Consider the following 21700-nt stretch of genomic DNA (forward strand, 5'->3'; position numbering starts at 1 on the left):
TTTGAAACAATGATTTGGTTTTTATAACGATCAGCATTTAGACGAATAAATCGATAGAATAAATAGTTTTTGGGATCGTTTTAAGATTGCTTGGGCCCATCTCACACATAGGGTGAATCTGCGAAAGACTGTTTAGACAAAGCGATCTGCGAATTTTCAGCGAACAACCAACGGCGATTTAAAAACATGTTGAAAGATCTCAATGAAGATATTTCACTTGTCGATTTATCGTTCGCTGTGTTTACACAAGCCGATTATCGCTCAAATGTGTTTGTTATCGCATTTGATAACGATAATCGTTCCGTGTAAACGCACCATTAATCCAGAGCTTTATAACCCCTTTCATTTTTTGCATTATTGTATCCGTGCTGATGTATTTCAGTACTTCTGATGATCTGATGTGATTTATATTTAATTTCCATAAATGTAGAAATCATTGACATATTTTGAGTGTTCTCTTGACATTTGCAATATGCATTTGCTCATCAAGCGTCATACATTTCAAATATGTTTTTGATCACTTAACACTGTGAGTGTTCCTCTACATTATAGTCAGCTATTCCCTTTATCATGATTGTAATAAAGGGGCAGCTTAAGCAAATACTCTTATGCTATAACTTTTGGGAGAAATGTACCTAATATCTATTGCTCCTTTTTGCTCCTTTATATTTGTGCTGGCTTTGGGAGAGGTTTATCTTGTACTTGGCTTTTTGTTTATGATGCTAGCCTTGGCTCTTTTCTGTTGATCAAGATGTGCAAGATCTGGGTTGTGCATCAGTCAGAACAGGATCAAAACACATTTCCTCTCCTATTGGGAAACAAGCACTTTGTTGAAATCTATCCTTCACAAGAGTGCTCTGGGGAAATCACTGTTTCACCGCAGTGTCACATTCGGTGTGGTACAGTTCTTCTGCAGATCTCTGAGATGTGCACTTGAGATGGTTAAAACATTTACTTTCCAATGTGGGAAATATGAGGTCTTTGCTTGTGCCCATTGCCTTTCAAGCCTAAGTTAGTTCAGGAAATGTGAGAATATTAGTAATTCTATTCCTCTTTCCTAAAATATATTCACTTCAGGTTTAAGGCCCTTTTCCTCAGATAGCACACTAATTAATGATATATGTTCAATATAAACTCTTCAGTAAAAAAGAAAATTAATTTTAAGGAATACCAATTTACCTGCTGCCCATTATCCGAGAAAAACTTTCTTGGATTTTAGCCAGCAGAGACTTATGGTGTGTTTACACAGAAAAATTTATCTCATAGATAAAATCTCCAAGCTTTCAGTACTTATCAGCTGCTGTAGGTCCTGCAGAAAGTGGTGTATTCTTTCCAGTCTAACAAAGTGCTCTCTGCTGCCACCTCTGTCAGTGACCGGAATTGCCCAGATCAGGAAAGGCTTTCTGTGCGGATTTGCTACTGCTCTGAACAGTTCTTGTCATGGACAGGGGTGGCAGCAGAGAGCACTGTGTCAGACTAGAAAGAATATACCACTTCCTGCAGGACATACAGCAGCTGATAAGTACTAGAAGATTTAAGATTTTTATTTTTTACTCTAGGAAATGTTCAGAATACAAGCAATTAAAAGTTTTTTCTCGTCATATAACACTTTGACTTTATTTCAGCAACATTATAGGTCAAAGCACACTTTCTGAGCACAACTTTACATGGCTGTTAGTATACAAATTAGATTTGTCTGCTGACTATTAAAATAAGTGTAAGAAAACATTATATAAAATTTTTACCTCATGCAGAAACAATGCTTCCCAGCTGGTACTAAGGGGCCGATAAGCCTCTAAAGGATGCTTATGTGGAAGAGATTAAGCCATGTAGCTGCCAGCTTTGAGGTTCTTTTCTACATTTATATACTGCATATTCTGCTGGCGTTCTACAGAAGAGAATTTAATGATTTCTATTTGTATTACATGCTATAAAATCTCCAGGAAAGAGACCAGAAAACCTTTGTAGCATCATTCTGACATATGTATTTAATGTTTTCAAGGATTATCCAAAAGTTGTGGATGGATTACTCTTCTAGTGAATCAACTCTTTAATTACTTCTGTCATAATTCAGACCCACTAAAATCCGATTAATTTTCCAAGTACAGTAAGTTGCTGAAAATGTTTTTTTTTTCCCACAGATAATTATTGAAATACATTCAAGATAATAACTAAAATAATTGAAGTCACTTGTCTTGCAATGCACGACTGCCCAAACAATACTTATCCTACTGCACTAACTTAGAAGTTTCCTTCTATGGATATTGTAAAAATATAATAAAACACTGAAAAAATACAAATGCTGTTACAAAAAGGCACTACCTATTAAGTTGACATCTTAATGTGTTTTTTTTTTTTTTTTTTTTTTTAAGAAAAAGAAGTTTTATTTAGTTGTGTTAAATGATTTGCCTCTTTATAAATGTGATTTGCAACAAGAAAATACTGTAGATAATATTGATAAGATAGAAATAGCATTTTTGGCTATGCTTGCATTGTAAAATAAAGGTAAAATATGACCGTATTTACAGTAAAATAATGTGCTCCATTGCAGTCAATGGGAAATTATCCGGCAGTGCACACACAATATAGAAAAATGTCCGTAAATGGTCACAAACATTCAAATAATGAACATGCTCATAATTTTTTTCATCTGTTCTTAAATTGTTTTATTTTGACTCATATATTTAGCTTTTATTTTACTGTGTGTGAACCTAGCCTTAGAATATATATTTGCTACATATAATATTGGTAAGGCTGGGTTCACACTGTGTTTTTGCAATCCGTTTTTTTCATCCGTTTTTTGAAAAAAACGGATTGCAAGAAGGATGCATTTGTCTGCATCCGTTTTGATCCGTTTTTCTATTGACTTCCATTATAAAAAAACGGATCAAAACTGATCCGTTTTTTTTTTGAAGGACACAAAAACGTTAAAAAAAAAACTGATCCGTTTAACGTATGCTAAAAACGCAGTGTGGACCCAGCCTAACAGTCCTAAAACATGGCCCGGACAGCTTCTAGCAAATATACTCTCTCACTGCTTTTGAGGCCCCCCCCAGCACACACATACACAATGATTATGATGATGTGATTGTGTGGTCCATGGGTCCATTGGCCTCTTGTTGCAGGGATTTGTGAAGCACAGGTTCTAGTAAGTGCGGCAGTGGGAGCTCTCTGCGGTTCAGTTTGTGGCCCGTTTCTTACAAGGGTGAATGACATTGACAGACAGAAGAGCGAATTGCTCATCACACCTTTGTCTGTTAGGGTTTTACAGTCAAACAAGTACTGTGTCATGCAGTAATAGTTTGCATACCTGGGTTATACACTAATCAGCCATAGCATTAAAGGGGTTGTCCAGCGAAAATCTTTTTCTTTCAAATCAACTGGTGTCAGAAAGTTATATAGATTTGTAATTTACTTCTATTTAAAAAAAACTCAAGTCTTCCAGTACTTATCAGCTACTGTTTGTCATGCAGGAAATGCTTTACTTTCAGTCTGTCACAGTGCTCTCTGCTACCATCTCTGGCTAAAACAGGAACTGTCCAGAGCAGGAGAGGTTTTCTATGAGGATTCCCATAAAAAGCCTCTATTGCTCTGGACAGTTCCTGTCTCGGACAAAGGTGGCAGCAGAGAGCACTGTGTCAGACTGAAAGTAAAACATTTCCTGCATGACAAACAGTAGCTGATAAGTACTGGAAGACTTGAGATTTTTCAATAGAAGTAAAATACAAATCTATATAACTTTCTGACACCAGTTTATATGAAAGAAAAAGATATTCACTGGACAACCCCTTTAACATCACTGAAAGGTGCAGTGAATTAGGCGAAAGCAAAGGAAGCTGGATATTAATAAGGACCAGTGTGTGAGATGGTCCATCATATATCTCAGAAATAGCTTGGGTATATAATACCTTTCTTCAGGCATATAGAAAGATTGATTGGATAACTTGAAGGGGTTGGCCACTTTATATGGGAGCAGTAGTTCAGTGTATATAGTCCGGATCGGCGGGAGTGCGGCGGATCGGTGTGCGGTGGATCGGCGTGTGGCGGGAGTGTGGCGGATCGGCGGGCTTAGGGCGGGTTCACACTACGGAACTCTCGCGGACAATGTCCGCGGAATTCTGTCAGCTGTCCGCACGCACGGGCACACGTTTTGCCGCCGGCTCCATAGACACCATTCTATGGGCCGGCGTATTCCGCGATCCGCTAAAAGAAGTGACATGACAGGCGGACAGCTGACGGAATTCCGCGGACATTGTCCACGAGAATTCCGTAGTGTGAACCCGCCCTTACTGTGATATCCTAATGTACTGATTGAATACATTTATGCAATACTTTGGGAAGCAAGGACACTTGCTCCCCAAAGTATTCCATAGATGTATTCATTCAATAAAGCACACTGTACATAACATTACATTACTTTACATAAAAATCCATAGAAACAATAAAGTCCCATAGACTTCTACATATAGAGTGCCCCCTGCTGGACACTCCATAGGAATTACACCATTCGTCGTGACGTCACTGTATCTGAGAGAATTCTAACACTTCCTGATCTACTAAATTAAGAGAAATAGCCCTATATGTGTATTTCCCATAATTAATGTACATTACAAATTTGTATAACTTTCCATAAGTAATAACATATCAAAAATTAATTTTGGCCGGACTTCTCCTTTAAACAAGACTGTTATGCTTATGGGCCTGTATATAGTGCATTGAAAAATAATCACTAATAGTGTACCATGGTTCTGAGATATATGATTATAAAAAAAAACGTTAAGTTATTTCCTGGCTTTTGGAGTGCTGTCTCATAACTTATACCTTCAAGATTTGAATCAAGTAAAAGGAGACCTCACTTCATAACCTACATAGCATTGCTACCTACATGCTACTGCCAGATCCCACTGGACGCTTTCAGAGGTCTATGCCTTAATAGAACAGAGCTATGTTGGGAGCATGATGGTAACCTGTACAATATAATATCTGTTATTAATATCAATATGTGTCTATAGGAGTAGTGTGGAATTATGGATATGACAAGTTATATTCACTGGCTTTTAGTAACAAGGTTTTGTCGAGGGATAATGGCTTATTAATTGGCAAATTACAATAGCAATAACAGGAAGAGGCTGATGGGATTCATCTGGCGCAACCACCCCTTCTGGAACACCGGCCACGTTACCCTGTTCTTTTTCTGAATGAACTCCTGGCACTGGTGTGAAGTCAAATTCAGGCTTTTATTTGATGCAATGCGTTTCAAGGGCGCAATCCCCTCTTCATCAGGCATTGGCAAATTAGACTTTCACAGCATTTGCAGTGTGTTTGCTGTATGTCTTTCATAGTGGGAAAAAGTTTATTGGAATATTCTATTCATGGTTGATGTTAAACAATAATAACTTGCTTATATTTTGTTACAGAATGAATAAAAGATATCTGCAGAAGGCAACAAAAGGGACATTTCTTATAATAATATTTATTGGAACTCTTTGGGCAAAGTTATCAGTTGGGGCAGTTCATCAAAGAGGTAAGCTATCTTCTCACATGGACACAGATATGGCTCACATCAAAATGCTAATAATATGTTAGATACTCCTATTTTGACATATAAAACTGTGAACTTCATATGTAAATCTTCACATAGTGAAGCCTCCCATTTATTCCTAAAAGCATTCTTAGCAATTCCAATAGAAGAAAAGGGAATGTAAAGACTGAAATAGCAGGTCCCAGTGTTCAAAATAGTGTTTATACGGAAACATTACAAAACGCCAGCATGGAATCTTAAATACTTAAGTATCCTATTATTATCCAAAATGCCCAAAGGCTTTCCACTTGGTATGACATCTTAGAAAACTTGATGAACTGGTATAATGTATTATTAGCTAGAATGTTCCGAAGGATATGATTTTTGACATGTTTATATTTGCCATCTTAGAATGTGCTAAAAAAACCCAATATTTTGTTTCTTTAACCCCTTAGCGACCCATGACGTATCTGATACGTCATGGTGCCGCGGGGGGTGTTCAGAGCAGGGTCCCGCCGGGACCCCGCTCTGAACGGCGCTGATCCCGGCTGACACGTGCAGCCGGGCAGTGCCTTTATTAGCCGGCGCGGGTCCCGTTGCCGCGCCGGCTAATTAAGCCTCTAAGTGCAGCTGTCAAACCTGACAGCTGCACTTAGAGGCTTCAGACCTCACGTCCCTGGTGTCTAGTGGGACGGATCTCCCCCCCGAGATCTGTTCTTCTGCCCGTGCCGGGCCTCAGCGTCGGAATGACGCTGATCCCGGCTCGGCAATAGATTGCTATGGCCTGCAGCAGGCCATAGTAATCTATGACCGATCTAATCGATCTTTGCTGTGTATATACACAGCATTGATCTCTATGAGAGATCAGTGCTGTCTATATACAAGTCCCCCAGGGGGACTTCTAGTTACAGTAAAAAAAAAAGTAAAAAAGTGTTTTTATTAATAAAAAATCCCCTCCCCTAATAAAAGTCCAAATCACCCCCCTTTTCCCATTTTATAAATATAAATTAATAAATAAATAAATAAACATATTTAGTATCGCCGCGCGCGTAATCGCCCGAACTATTAATTAATCACATTCCTGATCTCGCACGGTAAACGGCATCAGCGCAAAAAAATTCCAAAGTGCAAAATTGCGCATTTTTGGTCGCATCAAATCCAGAAAAAATGTAATAAAAAACGATCAAAAAGTCGTATATGCGCAATCAAGGTACCGATAGAAAGAACACATCATGGCGCAAAAAATGACACCTCACACAGCCCCATAGACCAAAGGATAAAAGCGCTATAACCCTGGGAATAAAGCGATTTTAAGGAACGTATATTTGTTAACAATGGTTTGAACTTTTTACAGGCCATCAGATACAATAAAAGTTATACATGTTATATATCATAGTAATCATAACGACTTGAGGAATATGCATAACAAGTCAGTTTTACCATAGGACGGACGGCGTAAATGCAAAACTCCCCGAAATTAAAACAAATTTGTTTTTTTTTTTCAATTTGACAGCGCAAATGATTTTTTTCCGGTTTCGCAGCATATGTTATGGAAAAATAATGCCTGTCATTGCAAAGTACAATTGGTTTCGCAAAAAATAAGCGCTCATATACGTCTCTAGGTGAAAAAATGCAAGCGCTATGGACTTTTAAACTTAAAATGGAATAAGCAAAAGCGCAAAAACGAAAATAGGCTTAGACCTTAAGGGGTTAAAAAGTTAAAACCAGGATTTTAAAAAAAAATATATGGATTTCAAGATCATTTGTGCTTTTAGAGAAGATGCCAAAATGTCTCTTATTATACTCATGATGTAACAAATGTTTCCATGTTTTTTCTATGCACTGCTTCTCATATTTCTATCTAGATTGGTTTCGCTGCCAGGTTTTTTTTTTGTGAATTTTGCACCTCCAGTAGCCAGGACAATTTTCACAATTCTGAAATGTACAAATAAAACTAAAAGTACAGCATAAAATAATCACACTAACATACATACATAAAGTAGACATACAAAAGTACATGTGCACAGTTCATACATATCACTTAGGTCTATGTCTACATGCAAATATCTTCAGACTATGACCATTATTGTCTAAAGTCCTTATTACACAAAGCGTTACCAACCATTCACGCCAATAATCACTTGGTGTAATATGGCGTGTTAAAACAAAACGATCAGATGACATGCACAATTTTGGCTTACCCTGATCTTTTAATATGCTTGAACAGAAAATAATCAGTCACTTTTACCATAATGTTTATGGTTTAAAAACCAAATCCTCTGAAATTTGCTATATTGGTGTTTTTCTTTTTTCAATTTCATCCCACAAATAGTTTTTTATTCTCAGATTATATTAAAATGAAATAAGTCATGAGTCCAACGAAAACCAAGCCCTCATATGGCACAGTCTATAGAAAAATAGTGAATGTAATCTCAGTCACAAAGATTTTAATATACAGGATATAATAAGGATAAAAATGTTCATTTTGAAACAGCCTACGTAAACATTTTGATGTTTTAAGTCTTAATATTGTTATTATGTAACTTTTCTATTTGGAGTGTAAAGGCCATAGGGCGACACACAGATGGCTAATATGTGCAGTTTTCAGGAATAGCTGATGTTCTATCTTGGCAATGCACATGTAAAAGCTTCATGTGGTGCTCTCAAGATCCCAGTCATTAGCTCTGTTAGTGACACTGACAACACATTATGCCAACATGAGCCCTGTGCAAAAGCTTTGATTTTGTCTAAAATAGGTTAATTAAGCAGCAGGGACAACAATTAAGTAGTAACCAGATTGCTGAAAGACATACCTGGCTTTTCAGGGAATTATGGCTGGTGTTGGCAATCTCTCCATACTTTAATAAATAAGTAATTGGCATTATATTCCTTTGTCCAGATTGTGTTTTAACATTTTTACTTTGTTAGAAGATTATTGAACATTGAGAACTGATAATAATGAATCTGGTGTCTATGAAAAAGGCCAATATTGACTAAACATATCACCATCAATGTGTGTTCTACAATATTTGTTTATATATAAGCTGTGGTCTGTTTGCATCTGCTTACATGTACAGTATAGGCTATAGCTGATGTGTTTGATAAACAAAATATGTGGAGAAACTGCCACATGAAGAGTACAATCCAATCTTCAGTAATTCTGTTATAGAAAAGGAGGGGCTAACCATATTGATATACGGGGGGAATGTCCATGCTAGAGCCATGCTTTTTCAACTTAATACTGCACTCTTCATGTAACCAATACCTGGCATAAAGTGCTTTGAAAGGGGTTCACAGAGTTCACTGAAGGCCCCAGGGACTATCCACAAGCCCTAGATTAGTCTGTGATCTGAGTGGGAGATGTAAAAGCTGTAGATCATACTCACCAGCGCTCCCCCAGATCCCTGCCACCACTCACAAAACTGAGAGTGGTGGTAGAGGACCTAGGCCATGAGCAGTACACAATAGGGTAAGAGGATACGGCAAAAATACAAAAGTAAGCATATTTGCAAATGAAAAGGTTTAGAAAAATTGCTTATGTTTGCATTATCTATGAAATAGTAAAAGGGTAGTACATGAGAATACTTGTTTGAAATTATTTCTTTGGAAAGCAGTGGGATTTTACATAAGACTGGCTTGTAAAATGACAATCTTAGTAAATTCCTACTGTAGCTTTGTGGGAAAAGTTCCAGTATAACTTGTCTATTACTCAAATAAATCTCTGAGCCAAGTAGTCAAGTGGAGGGTCCTACTCAGTGATTGACAACTATCGACAACATGTGTGCATGTATAAAACTGTCAGGGGTGAGCTGAACACACTTTTTGGTAAAGAAGCTGATAATCACTGACTATGACCGCCTACTTGACTACTTACCCTGCAATAAACTTAGGTTTACATGGATAAAAGACAAGTTATAATGAAAGTTTGTCCACAAATGAAACATAAATCTTCTCTGCTCCTCTTGCTCTATAACATACTGATTGCAGATTTGATTGTATTTTTAATGTGACAGTAATTTTCATAATGAGTGGTGACACTATATTTTCTGTTACAGGAACATATCCCTTCATATATATGTGCCACCCACATAAAATACATTCATATCACATACATCTGCATCATGACTAACACTGGGTTTTTATTAAAAGGGAACATATCACTTTACGATTATACCTTTACTTATTGTTTTTGTGATCTGTTTTTACTGTCTGATACTTGCTGATAGTCAATCACGCAGGGATAAGGACGGGGGGCAAAGAGGCTTTTTAGCCAGCACAAGGGCTTGGGAAAGCCGCTAACTTATAGGTCATTTTCTGACAGTAGATTTTCTGTAAAAGATGCATGACAATGATCTGTAACCCTAAGGTTTAATTTTTGACTTTGGTGTGTATGGAGCGCTCGTACTTATGTCAATTGTTGAAACGTAGGCACTGTATCACTCATTTATACAGCAGAACCCCTGAGTACCAGTCAGAGTTTTCCACCATTGGAAATCTCTGACATCTCTAGAGCATTGACAGTATAGAAATATAATAAATATGGAATAAAAACGAAAACATCTTGCTGTATAAACTCTGACATTTTAAGGCTATGTTCACACGGCGTGAGAGAGCGGCCGTTCCGTGACCACGGCCGGGTCACAGAACGCGCAGTCTCTGCCCGGATCATCGCTTGCCCGCATCAGAGCTTCCCCCTGCTCACTATGGAACTGACAGGGTTTCCTACGGCTGCAATTCATATATATATGTATACATATATATACATATATATATTGTATACATATATATATGTATACAATGTGTATATGCTCCGGCCGGGATCCCTTTGAAACTAAGGCATTGTTCCACCCCACAAAAACTACGGCCGTTGTTGCCATCGGTAACAACGGCCGTAGTTTTACGTAGTGTGAACATAGCCTAAGAATCCAACGCACCATTCACTTGGAGAATAACTGTTGCAAATACTCTTTGTTATATTCAGACAATTCTGTAAGGAAAAAGGTGACTTCATAGTGTATGTTTCCCCTTACACATAATTTAATATATAATTAAACTACATAAAGAGCACAGTAACTTTGCAAACCCATTGCATGACTTATACCATATTACAGTACCGACTGTATTTCCTTATCTGCATGCTACTGAGCTTAATGCTCACAACAATTTTTGATGGTTTGATGCCTGTGCAATGTTTGCTCTGGTGAATTCTGTTCTAAGAAGTGCACAAAAAACTTTATAAGATATGCAGCTCTGGGTTATAAAACAGAGTGTGATATACTTCAAATAAAGTTGAGCGGCACTCACGAATATCTGAAATAGTCATTCATTTGTACACACAAACACAGATAGTCAAACAGCAGGAGACATACACAACAGGGGCGTTCCACTGGCAACAGCCGATCCGCACAACCGTTTTGTGTCCAACTAGACCGGAAGAAGCATGACTGTGTGAAATGGCTGTTGCCAAAGGAACGCCCCTGCTATCAATGTCTCTTGCTGTGTTACTGTCTGTGTTTATGTGCACAAATAAATGACCATTTCAAATATTGGTGAGTTCCATTCAATTTTCACTACAAGCAAATCAACTGTGTTTCACCATCTGGAAGCTGAGCACCGCCATGGTCTACCGATATGTGTCCGTTTGGAGCAGCTGCACATGCTGAAAGAGTGTCAGCTATTTGAATGCATGGACTTTGTGGTCAGTAGTGTCAGCACACTCTATTGCCATTTTGTATAAAACAGAGTGTGCCTCAGGATCAGCACAAGTAATGCAATGTATTTACTGTGCTTTCTAAATGAGCCTTGTGAAATAAGATGCTGCTTTAAATACCTGTAAATACCTTTCTATAAAACAAAGCACAGTTTGCTACACTTTTTTTTACTGACAGTACTAAATGCACTACTATCCCAAATTTTTTTTTGACTAGTGTGGTCATTTTCTGCAAGTAACTGTATAGGAAAGAAAGTTTTATAACTTTTTTCCCCACTTTAATTTGGACTTTATCTTTGGGTGGGTGCCAATATTTTCAGTCTGTAAAAGTAGCGTAATTATGGGAGCTGGAAATCTTTAATGCATTCATGCATGCTCCGCCTGTTGGGCAAGTTCCATTTTTCCATCACTTTCTTTAGGTGTACAAACATTTTATTGCTGTTTAAGGCTGGGTTCACACTATGTATATTTGAGGCTGTATTTGGTCCTCATGTCAGGTCCTCATAGCAACCAAAACCAGGAGTGGATTGAAAACACAGAAAGGATCTGTTCACACAATGTTGAAATTGAGTGGATGGCCGCCATATAACAGTAAATAACGGCCATTATTTCAATACCACAGCCGTTGTTTTAAAATAACAGCAAATATTTGCCATTAAATGATGGCCATCCACTCAATTACAACATTATGTGAACAGAGCCTTTCTGTGTTTTCAATCCACTCCTGGTTTTGGTTGCTATACAGCCTCACAAATACAGCCTCAAATATACATAGTGTGAACCCAGCCTAAAAGCGTTTTGTATGTGGGTCAAGCTCTACTTGTTACAAGGATCCCTTGACAACAAGAACAAAGTATTGCCATGCTGGCACCCTCAATTATATGCTATAATAGGAGGGAAAAGTGTGCCAGTAAGTGTTTAATTTCACTGAAATGACACAAAAAGATAAATTAAGTACATCAAAGGGCTGTGTAATGGCATACACTGTAGTACCTATAGAGCAAAAGAGGCTCTTTGTAAACTCTCCAATTTGTCCAAGAGAGGGGGATCCTAAACAGATGAACACCCTGTATCAACCTAGAAACAGTTAAATCTCAGTGCTACTGTGCTAACACAGATGAATGATGACGCTAGGAGTTCTGAGGTCCAGTCCTGGATGGATTGTATCTACAGAACATGTGAATGTGGCCTGAGTTTGTAGGCAAGTGTAAGTGATTACAGCCAGGGGCGTAACTACCACTATAGCAGCCATAGCGGCTGCTATGGGGCCCGCCGCATCAGGGGGCCCCATGACCTGCTCCTGCAATACACTGGGCCCCCTGAGCCGTCATCATTTGCAGCACTGGGTGGCCCTGCTGGTCTCCTGGGTTTTGCAAATGTCCCTTTAACTGCAAGCACTCCTGACCAGAGCTAGCAGTTATGTAGTTATGACTTCACTTGACCGTTTAGTGGTCTGTCAGGGTGGGGGGGGGGCCCAATAAAAAGTTTGCTATGGGGCCCAGCCATTTCTAGTTACGCCCCTGATTACAGCACAAACTTTTTAATACAGTACAGTCATAACATAGCTAACATATTTAAGAACAACTCCTTAAAGGTAACCGTAGAAGTAAAGTTGTTAAAATTAATCTTTATTCCTTAACCCTTAGAGGAAGGTGCCAATTTCAATTTTTGCGTTTTCGTTTTTCCCTCCTTGTGCTTAAAAGGCCATAGCAGTTGCATTTTTTCACCTAAAAACCCACATTAGCCCTTATTTTTTGCACCACTAATTTTACTTTGCAATGGCTAGCTGAATTTTTTCATAAAGTACACTGCAAAAGCAGAAAAAAAATAAATGTGTGGTGAAATTGAAAAAAAACAACACATTTTTTTTATTTGGAGGGTTCTTGTTTTTACGCCGTTCGCCCTGGGGTAAAACTGTTTTATTTTATCAGATGGCTTTTAAAAAATTCAGACCATTGTTAACAAATATATGTTCCTTAACCCCTTAAGGTCAAAGCCAATTTTCGTTTTTGCACTTTTGCTTTTTCCACTTTATGTTTAAAAGGCCATAGCGCTTGCATTTTTTCACCTAGAGACCCACATGAGCCCTTATTTTTTGCGAAACCAAATATACTTTGCAATGGCAGGCATTATTTTTCCATAACATATTCTGCGAAACCGTAAAAAAATCATTTGCGCTGTCAAATTGAAAAAAAAAGGAATTTGTTTTGATTTCGGGGAGTTTTGCATTTACGCCGTTCGCCCTATGGTAAAACTGACTTGTTATACATGTTCTTCAAGTCGTTAAGATTACAACGATATGTAACATGTATAACTTTTATATTAACTGATGGCTTGTAAAAAATTCAAACCATTGTTAACAAATATATGTTCCTTAAAATCGCTCTATTCCCAGGCTTATAGCGCTTTTATCCTTTAGTCTATAGGGCTGTGTGAGGTGTCATTTTTTGCGCCATGACATGTACTTTCTATCGGTACCTTGATTGCACATATGCAACTTTTTGATCACTTTTTATTACATTTTTCTGGATTTGATGCGCCCAAAAATGCGCAATTTTGCACTTTGGGATTTAACGTACGAGATCAGGAATGTGATTAATTAATATTTTGGGCGATTACGTATGGGGCGATACCAAACATGTTTATTCATTTATTTATTTATTTTTATTTATAACATGGGAAAAGGGGGGTGATTCAAACTTTTGTTAGGGAAGGTTTTTTTTATTAATAATAACACTTTTTTTTTTTACACTTATACTAGAAGCCCTCCTGGGGGGACTTCTAGTATAAGTACACTGATCTCTCATTCAGATCTATGCAGTATAGTTATACTGCATAGATCAATGAGATCGGCATTCGATTGAAAGCAATTGAGTGGCGAGCCTGGATCAGCGCCATTACGGCGCAGACCCCGGACGGGTAAGGACACGGGGATCACTTCTCCGAGACAACGCCACTAGACACCAGGGAACAGGCTGCAAGAAATATTCAGATGCAGCTGTTAACTTTGACCGCTGCATCAGAATACTTAATTAGCAGGCACAACGATCAGACCGTGCCTATTACCGTTGTGGAAAATCGTTATATCGTTCAAATTTAAATGATAATTGTCCTGTGTAATTGCAGGCAACAAAAATTGTTTGTGTGTCTTTGATCGTTGATTTAGATCTGACCCTAAAATCATTGTTAATCGTTTTAATTCTACATTAATTCACTGTAATTCAGCATTCAGTGTAATCCTAAATAGTTCCTTCTTTTGCTGGGATCAGATCGTAACTATCGACTATCGTCTCTAATAGGACCCTAAGTATAAATCTTTCATTTGATGTAATATATTAGTTTTGAACCAAAATAAACCTTTGTTTTCTTGCTTTCTCAGCTCAGCATGTTAAAACTGGAACGTGTGAAGTTGTGGCTCTTCACAGATGCTGTAATAAGAACAAAATAGAGGAGAGGTCACAGACCGTAAAGTGCTCTTGTTTCCCAGGACAAGTGGCAGGAACAACGAGAGCTACTCCTTCTTGTGTAGATGGTATGTATATTGACTACCCTAAGGATAGGTTCATCTCTGGTGTGAGGGGTACCAGATGTAGCATATGTATCCTCTTTAGTTAAAAGGATGAAGCACAACTTTTATCAAAGCATTAATTAAATGGCCCAGATATATACGAAAACTGTCTGTGCAAATTTAGACTTAAAATGATCTTTAAATGTTCCAGATTTATCAATGTGGCACAGGTGGTTAAATCTGTCACACTTAAAGATTGTCTACTCTTAGTTTACACCAGTTTTTTTTTTTTTTACTTAAATCTTTATTGGTTTTTAACTTTTTACATAGAGAAAATGTAGCGTTGAAATGTAGCATAAGACAGGTAATGAATTCAACTTACAATAGCACACCCGGTCAGGGTGTTTAATGCAATAATAACATCGGTTCAAGCAGGAGGGTCCTTAACAGTCTTCCTGTTGCTTTCCTTTCCGTGTCCCATCTATCCCTGCTTGTTACCTGCTCATTTTGTACAGTCTGAGAAAGAACATGAAGAACTCAACAAACAGAAAACAATCAAACAAAACCTAAATCCTAAGTCTTGCATTATTGACTTTTTACATAGACAAAATATGTGTCCGCATCTATCCTCCGAATTGTTGTCACCTTCCTCTACTCATGTCCTGGTTCCCTTTATTTTTCACTCCATTTGGACCAATTCTGATGGAGCTTATTAATATTCCCGATTTTATATGCAATCATGCGTTCCATGGTGTATGTGTATTGGACTTTAGTAGTGATTTCATCTATGGTGGGTATTTTAATACTCTTCCAGTTTTGTGCTATGCTATTCCTAGCTACCAAAAGGAAATGGGTAAGAATTGTAAGATCAGGTGTATCTAAGTTATCCAGATCCAGGTTCAGTAATCCTAATCCTGGACCCCAAGATACGGGAAATAATTTTTTCCAAATATGTATGTAGTTCCCTCCAAAAGGGGGTGATAAGTTTGCATTGCCACCAAATATGCAACAAGTTGCTAATTTCCTCCTGACATCTCCAGCACATAGGAGAAGAAGTAGGGAAGATATGGGAGAGTCTATATGGGGTCATGTACCACCTATAGAGCAAATTTCTGGAAGACTCCAAGTGGCCAATACAGTGTGATATCTTAGCGATTAATTGGAATGTGGATGACCATTGGTCTCTAGTATAGGACCTGCCCAAATCCCTTTCCCATTTGTGGGTAAATTGTAATTTAGGTCGTTTCTCCACTAGCGCAGTGTACGCTTTGGAAATACCTTTCCCCTCTTTTTTGCCTCCTCTGGTTTGCACTTCATACATTGTTATAGGTGCAGTCTCCAAGAGAGGAAATTTAGAAATACAATGCCTTAGTTGTAAATATTTATAATGATCCTTATGCGAGATTTGATAAGTGCTGTGAGAAGTCTCTTAGGAGACCATTATGGCAAATGTCCTGTAGTGTGTGGATCCCTTTGTTTTTCAATGTAGTATAATTGGAGTCTGGAATCAAACATTGAATCACCTCTATAGGAGTAGCTATGTGTCTTGTGGGTAGCAGGTTCTCCCTAATACTCCCCCTATTCCATACTTGTGTGGCTGCCATTATAGTCAGAGAGAATGATGTAAATCTAGAGGTCAATAGCCATGACATCCATAGTGTAGTCTCTAGACTGTTGTAAGGAGATATTTCTTTCTCTATTTCTACCCAGTGCAATGAATCTCCTGCAGTTCTCCATTTATTAATTTGATCTAGGATGGTGGCATAATAGTAGGATTTAACATCAGGGCAACCTAGACCACCTTTATGGATAGGTAGGCACATAGTTTTGGCACTAACTCGTACCCTTTGGCCTTTCCAGATGAACTTAGCATTAGATATCGGGATAGGGAGGTTGAGGAAGTAGTAAATAATTTTTGGCAGGAGCATCATTTTGACTGTAGATACCCGCCCTACCCATGAAATTGGAAAGTTTGAGTAGTCTTTAGTATCTTTATTTAAGGTGGCCAGTAAAGGGGTGAACGTAAGGGGTAAGTTAGTGTAATGCCCAAATATGGGATAGAGTCCTTCACCCACTGGAATGGGAATTCCCTTTGTAGTGTCTCTTGTACTTGGCTAGAATTACCGATGTTAAGTATAGAGGATTTAGATTAATTGACCTTTTAGTAGGACGCTGCTCTAAATTGGTCCAATATTCCCACCAGACTTCTCAGCGAAGTCTCAGGTGATGCTAATGATAGAATAACATCATCAGCGAACAGTCCTATGCGATGTTCAGTCTGACCAATCCTAATCCCCTCCAGGTGAGGTGATGACCTAATACCAGGGCAAAGATTAAGGGGGATAGTGGGCATCCCTGCCTCGTGCCATTGGTAATTCCAAATGGCCGCGACAGGATTCCAAATGGCCGCGACAGCAATAGACACGGGCAGAGGGTGATGTGTATAGTGCCATTATAGCTCTAAGGCAGGAGCCCTCTATGCCAAAGCGGGCCAACACTTCCCGGAGGTAACCCCAACCAAAGTAAGGAGCAGAAAAGGCGTTTGCTGGGTTTCTACAGTTGCTATAATTTTTTTTTATTATTTTCAATCATTTTTATTTAGAGAAAAAATATATATAACAATAAAATAGTTAAAATCAGGGAGTGGCACAAAATACATACAGATCCAAAGGGATACAATGGCAATTCATAAACATTTCCATTAATCAGTATTCAATACATCCACATACAAATAACATCTTATTAGTTTGCTATCAATTTTTAGCGAATCCTACCAGTCTAACCAGACATATTCCAGGATTCATATCAAGAATTATGTTGCAGGTTTACTGATATACGCCACCCTTATTTAATATGAGATCTGCCCCAATACATTATTTAACCTAAACTAATCCATATATACACCTACCAAGCCATCCCAGATCTATTCAATAAACCTACACCCCCCCCAGTTGCTATAATATTAATAAAACCGTCTGATGTCTGGCGACCTTTAACAAATCCCACTTGGTCTTCGTGGATCATAGTAGGCAATATATACGTTAGGCGATGGGCAAGTAATTTGGAATATATTTTCAGATCTCCGTTCAAGAGAGAGATAGGTCTAAAGTTCGCTGCTCTGTCAGGTGTTTTCTCTGGTTTTGGTAGTGTTACTATTAATGCAGCCAACATCTCCGGGCACGGATCCCTCAATTCCACAATGTGATTAAATAACCTTGTCAGGTATGGGACAAGTATGGATTTATGTGTTTTGTAGTATTCATTTGTTAGGCTTTCCGGGCCCGGAGACTTAGGGCCCTATTCCACCGGACGATTATCGTTCAGATTATCGTTAAATCGTTCGAATCTAAACGATAATCGTTCGGTTGAAATGCAGTAACGATTAACGACCGAACGAGAAATCGTTGATCGCTTTATAAGACCTGGACCTATTTTTATCGTTGCTCGTTTGCAAAACGTTCGCAAATCGTTCGCATTGAATAAGACATCGTTCGGTCGTTCGCAATAGATACGAACGCAATAGCGAAGAAATACGGAAGAAGAAACGATCGCAATTACGATCATAAGTAACGATTATCGTTCCATGGAAATGAGTGAACGTTTTCAGGTCTTTCGCAATAGCGGTCGTTTGAGATCGTTAATCGTTAACGATTATGCTAACGATAATCGTCCGGTGGAATAGAGCCCTTATTGACCTTTAACGTTCTAATAATGTTGGCGACCTCTTCTTCTGTTATGGGGAGAGATAATGTTTGGGCCACCTCAGGAAAGATTCTAGCGAGTTCTATTTTGTCCAAAAACTTTGCAATACTTTCTTGTGTGGGTTGTTCAGTTGTAGGGTCTTTCTTTAGCCAAATTATACAGGCCCTTATAATAGGATGCTAAGTTATCCGCAATTCCTTGCGGATCCATTATTTTTTCCTGTGCTGTATTGAATATATAGGGTATCCTTGTTTTAGCTGCTCTAGCATTAAGTTGTTTTTCTAATAAAGCCAAGGTCCTGTTTCCTTGCCAATAATAGGTCATTTTAAGCCTGCGTAGGGCCAGATCAAATTTATGCACTTGTAATTCATGCAATTGATTAGTAAGGGAGGAAATTTCTTTAGTTACCTCTGCATTAAAAGTCTGTTTGTTATGTCTGTGTAGTAAAGTTAACTTTCTTTGTATATCTCCTATTTGTTGCTGCCTAGTTCGCTTGTCGTATGAGGCTTGTTGTATAAAGTGCCCTCTAATTGTGGCTTTATGGGCACACCAAAGAGTCATGTTCTCCACAGATCCATTGTCACTAAATTTAAAGTATTCACTTAACGCTGTAATAGTAGGTTGAATATAAGTAGGGTGTTGGAGGATGAAATTATTTACCCACCACATGGATTGGGTCTTTACTGTGTATTGTTCCTTGATTTGTATGTTAATAGGTGCGTGGTCTGACCACGTTATAGTACCTATTTTAGAGGAAATTACCTTTGAGATAGTTAGGTGGTCTACAAGGAAGTAGTCGATACGTGTATATCATTTGTAAAGGTTGGAAGTAGAACGTATAATCTCGTTTGGAGGGGTGTTGGAGTCGCCAGACATCGTACAGTCTGTGTGTATGGAGTGTTTTGGTAAACCTGGAAGGTTCTGTTAACGTTGGCTGTGAGGAAATCTCCATGGAAGGCCACAGGGACTTATGGAGTCACCTGCTAAGATAAGTGACCCAGATTTGATTTTGTTAACAATGGTTATTAACTTCCTCAAAAATCCAAGTTGCTTAGTGTTGGGTGCGTATACAGCCACTAATGTGTACTGGATGTTATTTAACATGCAAACTAAAGTGACATATTTGCCATCTTTTTCATATAGTGTAGATTGCACTGTAACCGCTATGGTATCCTTTATCACAATGGACACCCCACATCTCTTCCGGGTCGCCGGAGCCCAGTAAATATTGGGGAAATTCTTATGTCTGAATCTATGTACATCACTTTCATTTAGGTGTGTCTCCTGTACGTATAAGATATCAGCATGTTGGATTTGTGCTTCCTTCCATAACAGCGACCTCTTATATGGGGAGTTTAACCCTTTAGCATTTAATGACAATAAATTTAGTGCCATAGTGGGTTGGGAATGTAAATGCTTACGGCCGGCTGCCAGGAAGAGATCAGTGAGGCTCCACACCAGCTCCTCTCTGGAGGATAGGCTATTGACACTACTGCAAGACATTGAAAATACTGGTAAGCAATGCAGGAACAAATGTAAAACAGTAAAACATAACTTTCCAATGGTACCGCATACATAGGAGGTGAGTTAGATAAGGAAAGAAGAAACTAACTCAAAGAACATTCATGTCCACGACCATAACAAAGATCAGCTTGTAGACCTAGTGAACTAGCACAAACATTTTAGCAAAATTGCTAAATTCTATAGGTGCCCTTCAGAATCAACTTTCCTCACTTTGGTCTGGTTTGAGCGTCTCTTTCCATAGTGGGCCTTTGACCAGTCTTGTGAAACATGACCTTGTTGCCAACGTTTTTCTGGTGAGGTAGTGGGTTCAGGTTGAAGATTCCACTCCTTGCATTTAGTAAGAGCCACTACTGGTGTTCCTTCATAGTTTATAAGTAATTTTACGGGAAAACCCACCTGTACGGGATATGGTTGTTTCTCAGAAGCACCGTGCTGGGGGAGAATGCCTTCTTCTTTTCCATGGTTAAAGCTGATAGATCCGTGAAAACAGTAAAAGCTTGGAACTAGGGATGGTCCGAACCTGCCGAGGGTTGGGTTCGTATGAACCCGAATGCTCGGCATCAGATTCCCGCTGTCTGCCCGCTCCGTGCAGCGGGTGGATACAGCGGGAGGACCGCCTGGAAAACTGCGATACAGCCTATGGTTATGGCTGTATGCCAGTTTTCCAGGCGGTCCTCCCGCTGTATCCACCCTCTCCACAGAGCGGGCAGACAGTGGGAATCATTTGCGAGAGTTCGGGTTCGTACGAACCCGAACCGAAGCAGGTTTGGTCCATCCCTACTTGGAACCTTTCTGGTACATGTGATTTGGCTCTCACTGCAGAGAGAATTTTTTCTTTAATATGGTAAAAGTGTAGTCGCAGTATGACGTCCCTTGGGATAGAGGTAGCCAGGTTTTTGGGATGAGGCAAACGATGAATTCTATCTAGTAGAAGATCAGTCTCAGAAGCATCAGGAAGAAGAGCTGCAAAAAAATCAGTGGCATACTCCTTTAAATCCTCCATTCTAACTGTCTCGGGCACTCCTCTCAGTCGTAGATTGTTTCGTCAATTTCTGTCCTCCATATCTGCCATTTTAAGCTTAATCTCTTCCACTTCGTCTTCCAGGTTATTTGCAGTGTCCACAAGTTCATTATGTGCAGCTGTGAGCTCTGCCATTTTGTGTTCCACATGGGAGGTTCTGTCCCCCAATGCATTCAAGTCTTTTTGCATTTCAGAAAGAGCTGCATTTCAGAGTGTATGGTCACTTTCAAGTCTTGTATTAGTAGTCTCACAGTGGCTTCAGTAATAGGTGGATCACTGTTCTTTATAGAAACAGGTGTTTGTGGGGAAGGAGTATTAATAGACTGGCTCCCTTTCCATGAAAGAAGGGTTGGGGGAAGTGAGGCAGTTTCTATGTCCTCCAGTAGCTCTCCCTCCATATTAGATCGTGTTGGTGGCTGGGATGTTTGTTCTGAGTCACTTGGAGATGAGGGGAGTGATAAAAGAGGCTCTGGTAAAGAGATATTGCTGCTATCCTCTTCTATATTTATGTCTATTAAAGAGTCCTGGAGTGTAGTTGCTGGGGATAGCGCTATTGTGTTGCTATGGGTCGCACAAATGTCCACAGGGGATAACCCAGTAGTGATTGGGGATGAATCAGGTGCAGAAATGAAGGTTCTTAGTTTAAGAAGATTCTTCTGCTTTCTATTCCCTCGCATGCTCAGGATTAGCAAACACTTGTATCTCCACACTCAC

General features: G+C 38.9%; 1 protein-coding gene across 3 annotated transcripts in view; it reads left to right on the forward strand.

The window, feature by feature from the left end:
- Nucleotides 1-21700, forward strand: part of TAFA2 (TAFA chemokine like family member 2) — a 136661-nt gene that overhangs the window by 104581 nt on the left and 10380 nt on the right. For all 3 annotated transcript variants that reach the window (XR_011360598.1, XM_069955962.1, XM_069955964.1), the window contains exons 3-4: nt 5418-5524; nt 14611-14763. Coding sequence is in view for 2 of the 3 variants with exons in the window: in XM_069955962.1 (XP_069812063.1) it covers nt 5419-5524; nt 14611-14763 (259 nt within the window). In the remaining variant the exon portion in view is untranslated. The remainder of the gene's footprint in view (nt 1-5417; nt 5525-14610; nt 14764-21700) is intronic.

This window comes from Dendropsophus ebraccatus, chromosome 1, assembly GCF_027789765.1.
Source record: "Dendropsophus ebraccatus isolate aDenEbr1 chromosome 1, aDenEbr1.pat, whole genome shotgun sequence".
NCBI lineage: Eukaryota > Metazoa > Chordata > Amphibia > Anura > Hylidae > Dendropsophus > Dendropsophus ebraccatus.